This window comes from Emydura macquarii, unplaced genomic scaffold (genome assembly GCF_026122565.2).
Source record: "Emydura macquarii macquarii isolate MOO-44397 ecotype Brisbane River unplaced genomic scaffold, CSIRO-AGI_Emac_v2 contig_450, whole genome shotgun sequence".
In the NCBI taxonomy this organism is placed as follows: Eukaryota; Metazoa; Chordata; order Testudines; family Chelidae; genus Emydura; species Emydura macquarii.
The window spans coordinates 12,578,088-12,596,952 of NW_027130587.1; the positions used below are offsets into that span (position 1 = coordinate 12,578,088).

At 44.1% G+C, this 18,865-nt stretch overlaps 1 protein-coding gene across 5 annotated transcripts in view; it reads right to left on the reverse strand.

Annotated features, from left to right (window-relative positions):
• Positions 1-3,211: 3,211 nt before the first annotated feature.
• Positions 3,212-18,865, reverse strand: part of SGSM2 (small G protein signaling modulator 2) — a 103,792-nt gene continuing 88,138 nt past the window's right edge. For 4 of the 5 annotated variants that reach the window (XM_067538022.1, XM_067538021.1, XM_067538025.1 and 1 more), the window contains 6 exons: positions 17,728-17,852; positions 17,034-17,116; positions 16,193-16,302; positions 12,681-12,777; positions 10,382-10,549; positions 3,212-8,574 (listed from right to left, as the gene is read on the reverse strand). In XM_067538022.1, coding sequence (XP_067394123.1) covers positions 8,486-8,574; positions 10,382-10,549; positions 12,681-12,777; positions 16,193-16,302; positions 17,034-17,116; positions 17,728-17,852 — 672 coding nt within the window. In that variant the 3' untranslated portion in view covers positions 3,212-8,485. The remainder of the gene's footprint in view (positions 8,575-10,381; positions 10,550-12,680; positions 12,778-16,192; positions 16,303-17,033; positions 17,117-17,727; positions 17,853-18,865) is intronic. The other variant, XM_067538023.1, reaches the window with a different exon arrangement.

Here is an 18,865-nt window from a genome sequence, read left to right on the forward strand (position 1 = left end):
GTGTGTATATAAGTAAAAAGTGTGTGTACATGTGTGTGCACACTCAAAATACCCAGGGATTATAAAGGTCAATCAGAAACTAAAAAATTAGGCTACCCTTCACATGCATAACTAGGGAAACAAGCGTTCGTAGACGTGCGTTTGCAGTACCACTAACCCTCGGCTGGCACAGCACCCCAGCTGTGCACTGATTGTCCTCAAAGTTTGGGAGACTGTTTGGGTCTGTGGTTTTGGTCCTGACCTGTTAGAGTGAGCGGGCTGGAGGCCTAGTTTCAGGTATACATTGGGAGCTGGTGGGCGTTGGGCCATTTGTCCAAGTCTCTAACTCTGGTGCACGATGTGATTTGTTTTTCACGTTAGCGCTGAGCTGTGCCCCACTTTTGCAAGTTGTTCCGTTATTAAACCCACAATTCCACGTTTACCCTTGTGTTTTGTCATGCTGGCACGGTGTCAGCAGCCCCCCTGGACAGACCGCCGGGTCCTGTCTGTGTGCCCAGCCTACATACTTCTGCGATGCTGTTAATTATGCCCCATTTGATTTCTAAACCCCTAACAAAGGGCTTTCTGCTGAAACAGTGTTGCTCTAGTTTCAGTGTGAGCTCGGGGAGTTGCTTGAAGTGGATTTGGTTAATTAGCGGCTATTTAATAGGCAAGTAGTCCAATATTCATTCCCACTGGCATTAAAAAAAAAGGGCCGTTCCTCTTCTGCCAATACTCCTGAAATGTATGGCATAGCTCATCGAAGTATCTATAGCCTAATCCCTTCTCTGCTCTACATTGATGCCATACACCTGCATGTTTCCTCTCTGGCATGCATAACATCCATGTTCGTTCCTTTGTTTTATATGTAGGAACCAGCAAGCACACATTAAAACTGGGCTAGTTTGGTAGATAGCGTCAGATCTTAAAGCCATGTTGCTTTTGTGACTGGTTGACGTGGTGCTCACTAGTTTAGTTGTGATCATGTTGTTTTCAGCATGTTTTCAGTTAATGCCAGGATGGGAACCTGCAAAGAACAGTGTGAGTGTGTTTCAGAAAACAGGTCTGCGCTCCCCCCTTGTATAAGTGTGGCTGTGTGTCTCCCACATTCACCCCAGAGGGAGCTACCTTGTGGCGTGATTGTGGTATCTGCCTCGCATCTTACTAGTGCAATCCTTGGTGGCAGGCAAAGACTCTTGTAGGAATGGATTATGAAAAAAAATCACGTTTGGACTAAATTTTGTCTCCAGCTCCATGATATTACTATGCAAAAATCATGATTCTTTTTTTTAAAAGTTTCTGTCCCTTGTAGGATGACTAAATCCTAATATTGCACTTCTTTGAGGCAGTGTAAAGCCTGGCTGAGTGATGGAGTATCTTAAATCTAAGCATGCATAGAAAAACTGATTTATTTATTTTTTCCTGTGGTGAAAACAGGATTGCTAAAGCATGGGTGCTCCAGAAGTATTATGAGTGGATACTATTACACTGCTGCTTTCGACAGTTCATACCAACGCTGTCTTGGCTTCATGCTGTAGAAATGTTTTTAGGAACACAGTTGTACATGAGAGATTACAGCCTGGTTTTGTATGCAGTGGTCTCTTGCTTAAGTATTGTGAGATACTTTGAGGATTTTTAGCCCATCAAGACATGAAAAATGTAAAGAATAAAGGCTATTATGTGTGACTTGATGCCTCTGGTATAGTTATAGCGAGTGTCATTGGTTTTGTGTAATTGGCTGGGTAGGTAAGTTTTAAAAATAACATCCTAGCGTAAGTGGTTTGATACCTGTGGTTGAAAGGCCTTATGCTGTGTACGAGTAAAGTCTGAGCAGGAAAGAACCAGGAAAGAAAAGAACATTCTTTAGCATAAAGATCCAAAACCCTTATCATCGGCTTTCTAGCAAAACGCACAGATTCTCCTCCTCCCTCCCCACCCCGGATCTGCTGTGTTTCTTTAGCCAAAGACAAGGTATGCTTCAGTTAAACCTAAGTTATTGGGCTCGATACAGAGGTAATTTGGTGAAGTTCTGTGGCTTGGAGATCACACTAGATGATCATGATGGGCCCTTCTGGTCGTAAACGCCAAGAACCTAATCCTCGTGCTGATTTTATTTTTGGCAGGGGAGGGAGTTAAAATTCCTGGTTTGACTCTAGGATTTTTCAGATTAAAAAAAAAAAAAACAAAAAACCCAGTGAGTAACTTTACTGGTTGGAAAAAAATCTTTGGTTTGAGGGCATCCCCTAGTGGTGAGTCCTGGGATGCAAGACTGCAGGCTGGAGCAAGAATGTAACAGACACTCCAGTTACATCCTCATTAAACAAGGAGGGTTTGAAAGGCCCCGCTGTAGTACTTCCATATGGACAAATCCAGGCAGCAGAGGATCTGTTTAGAAAACACACAAAGACAGGCAAGGGCTGGTGTGGGGGGCGGTCGTTAGCTGGGTAGGTGGTGACCATGAACTGCTGTTGGACTTGCCTCTCCTGTGCAAAACTGATGCAACTCTGCACATAGTGTCAGGGAGAAGCCTGTATCGATAGCTATGCGACAGAGAGGAGTCTTGAATCCTTATTTTAGATTGTTTAAAGCCAGACTCCTCCCCACAGTAGCTTTCTCTCAGCTGGTTCCAGGGTCAGGGGAATTTCAGTGTGTCCAGCCCGCGTCTAAAGGAGTTAGGCACCCAAATCCTAGGCTTAATGTGTGAGTGAGAAAATGGCATTTAAAAAAAAGTGAGTTTTAAACATATTAGGCTTTGGGGAACTTTAAAAAGGAAATGGAGCTATCCTGGGAGCTCAGTAGCTTTGTTGAATTAATGAATCAGGCCCTAAAGTTGTAGGATGAGATTTTTGCGAAAGGAAAATCCTTTGGCCTAACAACCACCATCCCATTACAATCCAAGGAAAAATCCCAGTTAGTTAATGGCAACATGATCCGGTGCTGTGTGTGTATTTATGTATAATGTATATTTATGTATTTATCCGGTGCTGTGTGTGTATTTATGTCTAATGAATGCAAACTCTGTAGAATGTTGTAAGTTATTCAGGGAACCTTTAAAAATCTATTTGGTGATGACCTACCTACTTTGAAAAAGGCTTCATCGTACAATAACCCATGCAGATTATGCATGGAAACTTAATTACGTATCACCTTGCTATTCATGCATTAAGCAGTGTTCTCTGTTCAGCTTTTGAAATCCCTCTCCTCTGTTAAATGAGCCCAAAGTTCACAAAAAGCCTTGACAATATGTATTTATTCATATGTTACATTTAAAGATAAATAATTTTGAGCAATAAAGGAAAAATATTCTGCTTCTGACAAAAAATAAATAAGACGATGCACCATAGTCATAAAATACAATTATGCAGAACAGATACAACAAAGTTTGCGGAGTTGTTTTGTTTTTTTTACATTGTAAAGAGTTGTATAGTACATTCCAAACAAAAAATAGTGCAGATTTCTTTTTGAACATAAATTCCTCAGGCTGGGTTTGTTGGGGAGAGTTTTTTTTCTCCCAATGGGTTTTTTTTTTTTTAAATGGAATTTGTTTTCACCTTTCAAATGAACAAACAGATACACAAACTGTAAAGCATTTTTAAAGACCCTCCAGCAACCATGCATTGGTCTAGAATACAATTTGACACACAGCTATAAATAATAGTGGCTTTAGGTGGCTAGCATGCCAGCAATAGAATTTTTTGTTGTTCATTTAATCTTGAATGCCCAAATTATTGGCTAAATTTCTTTTTTGGTAACTGTTCTCCTCTTCCCTTCAAAAACAGCCTCTGATTTGGGCTGGAAAAAGGGTTCTTCCCCATTAAATATCTTCCCCACCCATCAAGCTTTGCCCCTTTTGCATGCACCTTAACTGTATGCAATTTTTTTGAGCCTTTGTCCTGCAAATGCACAGTGCAGCTTTTAAGGTATTCAGCTACCTGCACAGAACAAATGGCTCGACAGTTCTAATGAACTGCTCCAGAATGGAGCCTGCGAGCCTGGGAAAGTAGGAAAGGGGTTGAGAGCGATGCTACAATGCAGCCCAGGAATTCAAAGAAACAATCATTAAGTTTCTCTTTCATGGATCTGCTGGTATCTTCCCAAGGCAGCCTATGGTGTAAGAGAGACATTGGCCTTTTTAACTCATTGCTGCAATAACCACCAATACGTCCACGCATTGCATAGCCTCAACACAGGCTCATTCCTGCTGCTTTTGCTCAGTTGAGTAATCCCAGTAAAATCAGCGAGACTACTCAAGGGACGTTAGCAGAACTGGCCTTAGGAAGTAACTCTTCCCCGGAACTGTCATCACTTCAACAACATTTAATTCAAAACCTTTTCTGTTCCGTTTCTTTATTTTAACCATTGTCTTTTCTTCCTCCCCTGTGCTAAGAATTCAGCAAAACCCAGCTAAAAGAACTGCCGAGACAGTGCTTTAGTGCAGTTTTACCAATACGTGCCCCTTTGAGCCCTTAACTCAGCACCTCTGGGGTGCCTGGGGCACCCCTCCCTCCAATGCTAATGAACCGCATTTTGAGAAGGAGGTCTAACCCTCAGGTTCAAAAAACAGTTAGTGGGATTTCTTGCCTTTTTGCCCACACGCTGCTACTTAGAATACACAACCCCCTCCACCGGGCTAGACTGCTTTCTTGCTGAACGTCTGATGCATCATTCTGCAAAGAGAATGAAGTCTTGGAGAAAGTCAGGATGGCACAAATGTATGAGTGCACAATTCTATTAGCAGCAGCTTTCCCCATGGAAAAGAAGCAAGGAGAGAAGGGTTGCTGGGTTTTTTTTTTTAATGCATCTGCTAGAATGGAGGGTGGGGAGCAAACCCATCCTGGAATGAATTAAGACTGAAAGGCATTTCAAAATACACAGACTTCCTCTGCCCCATTTTGTAAAATTACAAAAAAAACCAAACAAACCCAAAATAACAGGAGTCCTATAGCACTTTAAAGACTCACAACTTTAATTTCTGCAGGCATCAGCTTTGGTGGGCTGTATATCTATCTGATTTCTATTCCTTATATCTGACGAAGTGGGTTACAGCCCACCAAAACTGATGCCTGCAGAAATTAAAGTTGTGAGTCTTTAAAGTGCTACAGGACTATTGTTTTTGCTGTATACAGACCACCACGGCTACCCCTCTTAAAAAAAAAAAAAAAAAAAGCCCTCACCTTAAAACTTCTCATGTGTCTCCTTCGTTCAAGTTACGTGAAAGTTGATAGTGGTAACTGACTACATGACATTTGGGTGTATCTGAAATGATGGACAGTCATCTTCAGGGACCAGGAAACTATCCAAATGGCACAGATCATTAAAGACTGGCAAGGCGGACAGACAGAGACCGGTGTAGCCAGGACTTTGTTGCAACAATATTCTGAAATCTTTGTTGTTTTTCTGACTGATCAAGGAAGTTTTAAAGACACCATTTTTCTGATGGTCAAGCAAGGCATTGATGAATGAGGATTTGTCATTCAAGTCAAAGGTCTACAGAAAGTGGATCAAATTAAAAGTGACCCCTGCCCCTGAGTTATGGGCACATTGCAGGTTTATACATCTTCAATTCTGTATTTAAATATCTTTTACTATTTTTTTCCAAAAAAATCTGAGACTAAGGGTCTCTACCCATTTTATTGTATAACAAGGTGAAGAGACTGTCTCATAATATTAAGGATATAAAAGTTTGTTGTGTCTGTATACACCTGAAACTTATTTTTCTTGATTTGTAAAAATGTAACAAAGAGGAACGAGTGTCATTACTGATTCTTTGGCATAATTCAATCTGTATCTTTGCACAGACTGTCACTGAGGGTAATGTGCCTCAAATTTCACAGTGGGCCGCTTGTGGGTGAGGATCTGTTTCAGAAATGCATCTGTTACCGAACAGTTTATATATGGTGTAAAAGATGCAATTGAAACAATGGATAAACAGTCACTGTTTTAATACTATCGTGAACACAACACTTTAGTATTAGTGATTTTATAACTCTGGTCCTGTTAGTTCCACTGCTGAAATTTGTGTAGGATTTTTTTTTTTTTTTGTATTTTCAAACCTACAACACTGGTTTATTCCTTTCCTAGGAGAAATCTGTTAAAGATCATCGAAGATAATCAATATGTTACAGGGGTGATTTCCAGAAGCGTTCAGGGTTAGCCTAACTCTGCTTTCACTACGTCCAATGGGGTGTTTCACCAGTGACTCCAAAGCGAGGAGAGTCAGACCAGCATGGAGCCCTTTTATCAAATTCTACTCTAAAAAGGTCACTCAAGATGATATCAGTGCTACAAACGTTTAGGGGGTTTAGATCCAAGGTTTTGGTTCAGGACCAAATTTAATTTTAACAGCTCTCTCTCTCGGAAGAGATGTGACCATCTTTAATACTGAGGCACATTGGCAAAGGATGGAATTTTCAAAAGTGCTGAAATGATTTAGGAGCGCAAGTCACTGGGTCTTGCACTTCTGGATTTTTTTAAAAAGTGCCTGTGTGCCGCCTTCTATTGCAAGCAATAGAAACCGCCTTAGAAGTTCATGAGGATCAGACCTTCTCTCATAATGGCACAGTGATAATTCTCTTTCTGCTATCTCCTTAACCTTTCAATGTAATTGATCAGTTTGAAGACTCTCACAGTATATCGTGGATCTAGGTATGTACTATACTCGATGGGGTGACGCTATTCTAGTGTAGAGATAAACACACTGAAATTAGACAAACTAAAGACCTAGAACAACGCCTTACACCAGCGGAGGTGGTGTATTATGCCACCACTATAAGCTTTCAGCCTGATTGGCAAATGAACGCCGTGGCCCCTCAGTAACACATGCTAATGACTGAAGGAGCTATTGCATATTTACATGGAAACATTCAGAGAGAGCAACTACAATAAAATAAAGGCTAGCGTAACAAAATATACTTTGTTAATCTGCCCGAGGCTGATGTCCTGGATTCTATTTTTCAAAAGTAATAAAGTCCTAATGAGAGAGGCCATAAATCTTTGTGAGAAGTAGAGGGAGCCAAGTGTGTAAACTGCAGAGCATGTGTATTAGTGAAGTTCTACAGTATATTAAAGCCCCACTCCTGCGCTCAGTGTAGGTGCAAGAGTGGGGGGATCCAATCACATGAGCAGGGGCTTAATTACCCATGTACTAAACCAGATTTCAAGATCTGACTAATCTGAAAGTGTAAACTGTATAGGGTTGGGTTTTGCCACCCTGGAATACTTGCTGAGTAAGGTACTGACTATTTAGTGTGAGTAAGGGTAGCAGAAATGTATCCCTGATAGCTGGATCCTCTTTTTGTTATAATTATTGATATTGTGGCCTACGGGCCCCAGCCGTGGCCCAGGACTTTACGGTGCAAACACAGAACAAAAAGCGATTCGTCTTCCTGGCCCAGATTCAGCAGTGCACTTAACGGTAAGGAAATGTGGAGTGGTTGGAGTAGGGATGGACTGAATCACAAGTTTAACTCTAAGCACATGCTCCAGGGCTTTGCTGAAGTGAGACCTTGGGCCGTGAAAAGGTACTTGGTTCTTAATGTCTTTTCAGGCCAGTTTCACCGAAATGTTAGCAAACACAACTGCTAAAAAGTCTTAAAATTGCAACAAGCTGGAGGTGACGATTTAGCATCTTTGTATCTCTAGAGGCAGCAATTTACAAGTTGCCCCCTCAGGTTTTAATCCTAGCTTTCCTTGTCTAGAAAGGGCTCAGAGAGAGGTGGCTGGCGTAAGAGTACACCTGACTCTGGCATGGTCCCTGTAAATAGGCTGCAATAACTGATGGCTAACGGTATACTGGCTGGGGTCACTGTGGAGCAACACCTGTCATGTTTTGGCCTAGTTAAGATGTTTGACCAGGATTTTTCTGAGTAAAGGGGCTTTGGCTTCTCTGGGTGTAGAAAGCAAGGTGTTTTTATTCTCCTCAGACCTGTAACATGGTTATTTGGTTATAAATGGTTCTAGATAATGTGACGGACAGTCATTATACAGCCAAAATACTCTTGGGAGCTGGGGAATCCTTCCATGGATCCCAGGTGAGTGCTACAACATTTGCTTTTCTAAGATCCTGATCCAGTGCTCAAAGAAGTTGACTTCAATGAGTGTTGAATTAAGTCTGCAGGCCCAGGGAGTTTTGGTCAAGTATAAAATATTCCTAGTGTGTTAAGGGTCCGGCTAGGTCAAAATATGAAACTCCAAAAACCAAAATCCCTTCTGTATCTCAAACAGGTAGCTGGACAAGAGCCAGAGACTAGGAAAGGGTAGAATGCAAAAAAGTAAATTTTTTTTTTTGCCCCAAAATACAAAGTGAGCGCAACAAGGACTATCAAACACACACCTCATCATCTCATGGTGGAAAATTTTGTTGGTTTTTTTTAAAAGTCTATTACAAATCTCTGGACTATTTACTACATTACATGGAAGATGCAATTAAAACATCATCTGAAGTTACAGTGCAAGAAATGCTTCGTCCCACTCTCAGCATTAAGCCCCTTTTCCTCTCTGTCCACGATCACTTATTTTCAATCAGCGTTTGCACCTTGGAGACGAGGTCTCTTGCTATCTTCAGGATTTCCTGGGCATTGTGATGCTCTGCCATTTCTATAAGAAAGACCCACAAAGATTTGTAACTGCCAGCCTCCTGCAAGCCCGTGAGAATCACACAAGCAGTGAGCAAAAGTACTGCGTGACTCTTGACCTGCAGATTTAACTGTGTCCTAAAAGCTCCAGGATTAATCCTTCGGGGCTAATGCTCCTGATATCCCTTTTGGGTTCAGTTTTACTGCTGAAATCCCAGCTCCCTATAGTCAAGGGGAAGGAGGAAGAATAGTTTAGTTTGGTACCGACACAGTTTACAACGCTGGCTACTTTCAGTTGCTGGTAGGCATGTGTACATGTGCTGTGGGGACCAAAAAAAGAGAGGCCTGGGGCAGTCTTAAATTTTCCAGCAACAAGAATGCAGCAGAACGTTTGCTGCTTAATGTTGACAGTATAGTATCAGAAAACGGCCAGTTATGGCCCCGATCACGCAAACATGTCTGCAAATAGCTCTACAGATGTGTGCTGGCAGGGTTGGAAGCTGAATGAAGAAGCAGATCTCAGAGAGAGCAGTCGGAATGGGTGTGTGTCAGAGAGGGTGATGAAACCTTGGTAAGTAAGTAAGGGAGTGTCTGCCTGGAATACCTATTACAGAATAAATTATTCTGCAATCGCTATTCCTGAATCACTGCCCATCTGGACACACTTTTTCTGGGCTAGGAGTGCCTTTTTCCAGCTCAGTTTAACTCACTTCTGAAGCAGATTAAGCTAAATTGGAACCAGGCTCCCCAGTCAAGAATAGATAGTGCAGGACAGTGTCTGTCCCAAGAGCTCGGCCACTCAATTTCCCTCTGTAGAGGGAGGATGTGGTCCAGGGGATAAGAGCTGCTGAAGCAAATATGAAACCGGCTTTGGGGCTGCTGAAATCTCTGGCTGAGGTTATCACTCTAACTCTTTGTAATGATTAATGATGAGAGAGAATTTGCCAATTCAGGAAAACTTAAACACAGGCTTAACATCCATAGGATTTAACGTCCTATTCAGCAAAGCACTTAGTCATGAATGGCCCTGCAGATGGTCCTGACTATCCCGCTGCACTGCAGCTCTGTGTTTAGGTGCTAGTCAGGGGCATATTGTACCATGGCAGGATTACTTCTTGCCCACCACGTGGCTGCCATGTAAAGAGCCAATCCTGCAAATGCTCAAGCACGTAATTTGCTTCCCGTGGGACTCTTTGTATTGATAAAGTTACTTGTGGGCTTGTATGTAGGATCAGGAGATAAATGCAGAAAGCAGCACTCGGGTAGTCTTAAAACATACAACTGATCTTCAACACCATTCCTCAGTCTCGAGGGCACTGGGATGGAAGTCTCATGCTTGTATCTCTCATAAAATGTTCTCATGCTGCCCACTGGACTGAAGTTTTATAGCCCCCCTGGAACTTTTTCCAACAAAAAAGGCAGCTTGTTTGAAAACAGGCTGCTATTGAACCTTCAAAACCCAGCTTCTTCCATCACCCACATAGCTCTCAGTCTATGGCCATCCTCGAGGTAACCTGCATATATACACGGTGGCCACGAGTGATGAGTGAGTTTGGCTTCCTCTGTTTTCTGAGTGCCCATCTTGAGACACCTTCTTAAAAAAGTCCTGTCTTTCAAAAAGTGCAGAACCTCCCCCCCCGGACACCAGGCCCATTAACGTGTCCAGACTTAAATATTGCGGTACCCAGAATCACTAGTCACTGGAAATTCTCGGCCTATTACACACACCCTGTTCTAAAAAAACACCAGACAGTAAAGGAACACGGAAAAGGCTCCATTTCATCATCTGCTTTTTAGCAATGATTCTTAAAAAAAACAACGTATCTTACCATTAAAAAACTTGATGATATCAGTGAAGTCCATGTTGTTATCACGGATAATCTCTCGATAGACCTCCACTAATGCTAAGGCAATGAAAAGGACAAAATGTTCTGAAGAGATGTGCTTTGCTGCCCATATAACTTCCCACACTGTAAATACATCCTCGTACAACAATTCTGAATGGGAATAAACATTACAAGAGCATCTGATTATTCAAGCTGACCATTTCTTTTTCTCAAAGGACCTGTTTTACAGGGCCTTAGACAGAAGTAAACAGTACTAGAAGTTCTTTAGGGCCAGATTCTAATGTCTACACGAGTAATGGTGGCAAACCCCATTAGTGGTTATACAGACTCATCACAGAATAAACTTACGTTGGTCCTAAATTTCTTAATTTTTGTTTAGACGAATCTTACTATGAATAGAAAAAATCTTCCTGAGTGACTGAAAAATAAAACGAAAGGTTTCCCTTTTGGGAGGTAGGAATGAAATGTTCCCTTACAACCCCAGGGATTTAAACAGCACAGAGCTGTTGCATGGAAACCAGAAACTGACTGGTTTGCTTTTCACTCAGGACGCACAATGAAAGCATAACCAGCAGAGAGCGGAGCTATGGGAGTAAACTAGATTTTTTTTTGTAGATTATGGAGACAATTAACTAGTAATTTCACAAGACACACAAAGTAAACACAGCTCACAGTGCAGGCATGTAATCACAGACACGAGTTTGCCACTGTGTATAACCCCAATGGCCTGGAGAACATTCCAAGCGTGAATGGGACAAAGGAGTGACTCTGTGGGCTGGTGGACAGGGACTCTGAGGCAGGCAGGTGGAGTGACTTGCCCCCAAACCAGGGGCAGAGGTAGGAATGGAACCGAAGGCTCCAGTTTCCCCGTCCTCTGTCTTGTCTAGGAGCCAGGTTTGTAGAGGTAGTTTGAGGCCTAGCTGGAGTTTCAAAAGCACTGAGGTGCCCAATTTCCCCTCATTTCAAGGAGTTTTAGGCCTCTAGGTGCTTCTGAAAATCCCACTAGCTGCCTAAATACATTTTAAAAATCTGGTCCTACATTGGTGGGGTCAGGGATCGTCTCTTACTTAGTTTATGGACCATGCGTAGCACAACGGGGACTCACTGCTGTAATGCAAATCTTCACTATTTATTAACACAGAATAACCTCGCTTCCTTGAGGGTTTGAAAGTACCGTTTGCTACGCTGAGGCCGGGGGTAGAGCAAGCAACGACATGGTGGCAGGCTTTAAAAAGGGGCGCACGGTAATTTTCACAGGGAAGGACCTTGGGGAACAATCCCGAAAGGGCTCATTGTCGTTTGTTGGGCCGAGAGGAGCTGAAATGCAGCGATGTACGAGTCTGACCCAGAAATAGAACATTAAGGGCTAGAGGGGGCTGGTGCAAAACTGGAGGAAACCCATAGAAAGCAGTGGGGTTACTTCAGCTTTCCACTGGGGAACCTGAGAGCAGCTTCTGGCTCGAACTGTTCAAAACTCTCAGAACACCAGGACCCACCTTCCCCACAAGCACTGCCAGGGATTGTGGAGGGTCTACAGTGGGTGTTTGGCTGTGGTTCTCTTGGGAGGAGCTGGAAGAGGATCTGTGGTCTCCTCAGATTCCCTTTCCCCACCCATCATCTGAGAGCTGGTCCAGAGAGAACCCACCGCCAGAGTCTTGGTTTTTCTCCTCTTCCATCTCTCTCTGCACGACCTACATTTAAAGCACGTGAACATCTCTACTTTTCATAGCTGAGCGTTACCGTGTGTGTGTGTGTTTAAATGAACCATTGATGTGTTCTACAGCACGTCGTGCCTCTCGGTTTATCTGTAGCGATGGGTTATGATACACTTCAGTGTAATGGTGAGAGAGGACACCTTGGTGTTCGGGACAGAGGGTTGTTTATAATAATAATACATGTGGAGCACGCTACAGGCCCCAGCCAAGACTGTTTTCAGCGCCGCAGCTGTGCCACTGCTATGTTAGAAGGCAACTTTCCACATCTGTTCTGTCAAACGGCTCCATGGAAACTGCAGAGGTTGACGTGCAACCAGCTCCAGTGCAGTGCGTGTGCAAAACGCACGTTTGGGCAGCAACACCGTGACTGGCGTGGGCACACCTTCTTTTCTAACCTTCGCTCTCATTCCAGCCAGACACCGTGTGTTTGCCAGCTGTGAATTGTATGGAGGGTCCCTGGCATGCCCAGGGCAGGCCTCTAGTTACCATTTCTGCCCCTACAACCCAAGCCCACGAGCCGCTCGCTGCATTACATGCCACTGAAGTCAGACTCTGAGCGTTATTACCTCTTTTAAAATCAAGCAGGAACCAGCGATAGCAGAAGTAGAAGTGGGTGTAGTCTCCGTTCTGGTGCATCAGTTCGAAGAGTTCACAGTCTAGAATCTGGAAAACAAAACGTTCAACGTCAGGGCCCCGCCTCTGACAATGTTGCAGAGCGGCTGTGCTGGAAGAGGACCAAAGCTTTGCTTATAAAGCTACAGAAAAATGGAGGGGGGGAGGAGGGGGAATTTTATAGGGGGTGATACACCTCTGGGGGCCAGATCCTCAGCTGGTGTAAATGGGCTGAGTTCCACAGATATTGAGAGCAACACCCATTTACCCCAGCCGAGTTCCCACCAGCAATCATGCTTGGGGGGGGGCAGGCGGCAGTCATGTACAACTGTTCGGAAGGTGCTGAAAAAACCATGGGTCAAAGCATCCGTCCGGCCTTGCCTGATGAGTATTGCTGAACGTGTGGCTTTTTTCTGGGCTGTCTGATCTCTCTGGCCCAGTGGTTCTCAACATATTTACCAGTGCGGCTCTCTGTGTGTTATGTGAGCCACATCCACAAAATAGATAGACTACCTGTATAGCACTGAAGATGTCACGTGGGCCGCAAGTGGGCCAGAGATTGAGAACCCTCACCGACCCTTACTGCTGGGGGTGGTGACGGGGAAAGCCGGACGTGGCAGATACAGCAGGGCGTAAGAAGTCAGGACTCCCAGGCTTTTACTGCCTCCTTTGCCACTGAGTGCCCTTGAACATGTCACTTAAAGTCCCTGCACCTCAATTGTTCCATCTGTAAAATGAGGATTACCCTTCCTTTCCTTCCAGGCGTGTAAAAATTTGTAGAGCTCTATAAAGGCCACAGGGGAAAGGTGTTTTGTTACCTACGTGCAGCAGCTGCAGCATGCTACCGTCCCATTTGCACCTTTTGAAAATCTTTCCCCCCTGGTCTGAGTCTTTGGCAGACCATCTTTTTGCCACCTGCCCTAGTTTCACTAGATCAAAGCTGTGGCGTAAAGCCTGGGGGCTCAGTCTGCGGGCCACGATTCCTCAGAGGGGCCACAAAACTGGTTGCAGCTGTAAACGCGGGGGTCATGGTATGGAGAAAAGATTGAGAGCTGCTGCTTGAATGTTGGGAGTTACGCACGCTGCTTTCCTGCCAGGTGTAAACGCAAATATTTCAAGCGCTGGGTTGTGTGCTCCTACAGTTGTAAAAATAACAAATCCAGGCAAGACGTGAAATGGCATAAATCGAGACGTGTTACAATGTAAGTCATGTGTCCCTGCACCAAAGACCAGGGGAGCACGTCACATATTTGTCATACATTTGTACGGTACCGAAGATGGTGGAGTCCTGCAATGCAAATCCTTGATCTCTACCAGCCTGCAAGTTCAAAGACGCTAACAAGGGGTCCAGGTCTGCGGCGTGGAAGAGCCGTAAAACGAAACAATGCCTCGCCAGATGGCAAGTGAGTGTCAAAAAATAAAACGTGTAAGCGAATCAAAGTTAGGATGATTTCTCCCAGAGGCCATGTGATGGGCTAGTGGTTGAGTGCCTCTTTCACTCGGACATCCGCCCTGGTCCTGAAGTCATTTGCTGTTGGGCAGCAACCTTTCCATTACTGAATGTGTTGGCCATCCCCCGTATTTGATCTATTCGGATCTTTTTATTGCCCTTGAAAATCTGCCATAAAGCCACAGTATCTTACAGCCAGACACGGAAACACAACTTCAACAAACACCCCTGCCCAGGATCTGTTCAAACAGATTTGTGCATCTGGCACAAAAACCAAATGTAACAGTTTATTTGGATTAGCTAGTTACCCCCCACAGTACCACAGATGAATGATAAACAGAGACACGTAGCAGTGCCATAAAGTAACTTCCTATGATTTAGACGCCACGATCCTAGAGTGTTCTCAGCATATTGCTTACTTATTGTTTCTGGTCATGGTAATACTACCCTCGGTAAGGATCGGGGTCTCCAATTTGGATATAAACAAAACATGTACTAAGTAAAACAACTTCATCTTCATGTTTTCACATTACATGAATAACCTAACTTATTATTTTGCTCTCAAAGTCTGCAGTAAGGTTGAGCTGAGGTTTTTTTATATCTATTTAAAGCAACGATTCAACCACTGAGAGACACATGAACACAGCACATCTTCCCCAAAACTACAGCGCTCAATCTCTGAGCACACAATGCATTTTCTGAGTCTTTGCAATTAAATTGGTTGGTTAAAATTTGGTCCTTTAAGTTAAGATACTTAGTGAGTTTTTTTTTCCTCCAATGAGTTTAACAGACTCAGGCTTCCCCTCTAGTTAAAACTAATTTTATAAAGATCAGATATCTGTGGGTAGACATAGTTGTAGCATCGGAAGAGTTTAGATCTTAATTGGTCAAGTTTCAGTAGCTGTCACTCTCCTCGTAGGCCAAATCTTTCCTTTTGTTATTTTAAAATGAACCCAGGGAAGATTTGCACACAGACAGTGACGGGGTGCAGAGAGATCTACCCGTGTGGCTGCAGTTGTAGGAGTAAGGTCCTAGTTTGCTGTCAAATCTGACACTCAATAAGACATGATCATTCCTTCCTACTGCAAAAATGATCTGCAATCAAGTTGATTAAAAATGTAATTATTTGAACAAATAACAACTGGAAAGCCTATTTATTTGGTCACACTAATTCTAGACCCAGAATGATAAACAGATCTTTAACATAGCTTATAAGACGTTAAATTGTTAAAGTCCAACAGGTTGCCTTCTGCTGCTGTATTTAGAACCATTTAGAATATAACACACACATCACAGCTATTAAACATTACCCCTTTATCAACCACTTACAAATGTAACCTTCTTATAAAACTATGACCATTTATTTAATGTCACTCTCCTCGTGTTATATCACAACCTGTCTCTAATTAATAGTTATAAAGTAAACATAATTCACTGTCTCTTATAAAATCACAATGTTTTTATTATTTGTAACCTATTTACCCTGGAAACCTGAGATCAGATGCACCGGGGAGTGGATGGGGTTGTGTGTGTGTGTGTGTGTGTGGTTTTCCCCCCCCTCTTTCCCCAAAGAGTTGTGAGCTTCTAACATTCAACCCAGCTACAACATTGCCACTTGAGGCTTCTCTCATTGAATCCAGAGTCTTTCCACAGATTTCAGCAGGAGCTGAACTGTCCATAGACCCAGACACTGAACTGCCATAGCTACTCTTTGTAGCGGGTGTGTAGGATGATCGGTCCATGCACGCTCCTCTGTGGGCAGACTCAGCTTTCCTGCCAAGATCTATATAAATGACTCTGTGATCCCAAACGTCCCTCGCTAACCGCGTAGGGCAGACACCCGGGGACGGATACGATTCGCCTGCCAACGGAGCTGTCGCTGCCTCATGCCCCTTATTGCATCAGCAGGAAGAGCTTGCCCAAATGCAGGACAGCTTTAAGCTAGTGAGAAAGAAAAGGTCGCTGGAAATACGCTCCCCATGCCCTAACCCCAGCTCCTCTCCAAGGAGGACTTGCCTGGAGTAGGGATCGCATGTTGGCAAAATGTGTGTCCATCGCACCTCCGTTGGGGAAATTCTGGCTCATTCTCTTCATGAGGTGGCTGAAGCAGCTGTACGCCAGTTGATCTGTGGAGATAATGTGGCTGGATTAGTGTTGCCGAAGCTGGGACCCCATGTTTGTACCGGAAAGGCAGGATGCCGCAGGGTAAGGCGGCAGGGGGGAAAGGGCAGCTCTCTCCTTCTTCCAAATCAGATATTTCCCCCATGACCAGAGCTGGGTGAGACAATTAGGCGGGCCAGCGTTATGTCTGCTCTGTTCTGATTACAGAACCGCTCTGCCGAGTGGTGACTGGGGGGCAGAAGGAACCCAGCTAGGTTTGCAGATGCCATGTTGAGTTTGCAGCACCAGTAGCTACAAACAGGGCCACCCTGGGGGGCCCGGCCCAGGCTGCAGCCCCCATTACCATGAGGAAAAACTTCTTCATGGCTCATGAGATTGTGTGTGTGGGATGAGGGATTGTGGTGTGTGTGTGGGAGGGGGCCCGTGTTCCAAGTTTGTACTAGGCCCAGAAACATTATGCTTGGACCCTGGCTACAAAAATACCGTTCACTCTGTTCACAAGTCAACTTTAGTCTCGGGAGAATAAATCGGGAATGCTCAAGGTGCCGTTGTTAGTCGCTTCGCAACAGGAAGATGACAGGAACGTGGCAGGCTTTCATTGGGCAGAGCTGCCGTTACAATAATGCGCATGCAGCTGCCTCTGAAACACGTTCCTCGATGTGTTCAAAGGGGGCCTGGTCCTAATTTGCAATGGCAGCAAAGCATGGCAAAAAAAGAGAAAACTCTGCCCTCCTACCATCATCAAGAATAACCATGAGAGGAGCCAGCAGGTCACACATCCCTTGGACGTAGCCAACATCCAGGTGCTCCCAAACGTAACTGCACAGAGAAGGAAACAGAACAGACGCTAGCAAACCTAGACTCTAAATCTGCTGGATTGTTTTTAGTGACATTAGACTGACACTTAAGAAAGCCGTGTGTCTAGTGACAGCTGTAGATTCCATGGGTGAATTCCCTAAGGATGAAATAGTGTTTCCAGAAATCCCCATTACAAACCTCCAAAGCCTAATAGAGAATGAGATCCTTTGCTTACAGCTTTTTTGAACCAGCCTAAAGAATTTCTGTCACAGGGATAGAAATTTCTATTGCGTTGTGTCCAGGGCCCCAAAAACACCCCATGGGGAAGGTTCCTTAATTAATTTGATCTTTGCAACACTCCTGTGAGGTAGGGAAGCATTATCCCCATTTTACAGGCGGGGAACTGAGGAACAGAGTAGACTACGTAACTTGTTCAAGGTGATACAAAGAGTCTGAGGCTGAGCTGGGACTCCACTACACTATCCATCCTATCCCATCTTCTCGGTCTCTAGCAGCTTTTGGCCATACCTCACTGCGTTCTGGAGGGACAGGAGAGCCATGCTATATCTAATGTTAACCCACGTTGGCTGCAATGCAGTGAGAAGAAGAGTTTACGCTGCAAGCTGTCTTACCTGCACATGATGTTTCTGAGTTTCTCCAGGTTAGCGGCAGTAAAATACCAGTAATTGCGGTCACACCTCTGGACATCTTTATCAATTCTATGCAAATTTAAGGCAACAGTGTCCAGTAATTCTATCTAGAAGATTTTAAAAAATACAAAAAAAACCAGTGAGTCTGATGTGCTGTTAAACAAAAGATGCTTCCAGAAATTAAGCTGAGTTAGGAAGACAGCTGGATCCAGCCAACTGCGTCCCCCTAAATCTCCCTGTAAAGCGTTTTGAGATTTACAGATGAAAAGCGCTATATACGAGCTAGGTATTATTATTAAGACTAGGGTGCTTGAAGCTGCCAGCAGCGCTTGCTTACCGGGCTCCTGCATTCACCACAACAGGGGGAATCGTGGGGGCACATTGCACTCTGGCAATCTCCCGCAGTGTAAAGACGCTAGCACAGTTCGGAGCAACCCCAAGGATTCTTGAAACACTGCAGGGAGCAGGGGCTGGTGCAGGCTGGCTCAGAGAATCAGGGCACCAGAACTGCCTTCCCTCATCTCTGCTGAACGGAGCAGATTTTGGCACAGCAGAGAATTTGACTCAAGATGTGATTTGATGGGGGTTATACTTAGCATAGTTTTGTTTTGTTGTTGTTTTCGTCCTAATTACACTTGTACCACTGAACCTGGAAAGCCTGGAACGCTACCCTGCGTCTTCACTTCCCTCCTATCAGCTTCACTGCTGTGGAAAGCCCTAGGTGCAGTGAATGCATCGGTTCTCATTGATGAACATCCCATCATTGCAGGAGATTATTAGTGGCCGGTGGCAGGTTTTTGGTAGCACCGCATGGCATAAGCAAGGAAGCTTAATCCGCCTGTAGCCATGCTAACCTCTGAGCAGATGGTGTTGGGTTTGAGATTAAGGCGAGGGTTTGGTTTCGGCTCAGATAATGCTAAAATCTCGCACGTTTTTCCTTTGAGATTTTTAGCTACCTCTCGACTGGACCAAAAAAAAAAAACCCAACTGGTTCTGGATGTGGATGCAACTCAGAAGTAAAATAGTAGGATGGATTTGGATGCAGGGATTCAAATCTGCTCTCTCCCTCCCTGAAATTCAAAGGGTTTAGGTTCTGGTTTTGGCCTATCCTTCGTTAAAT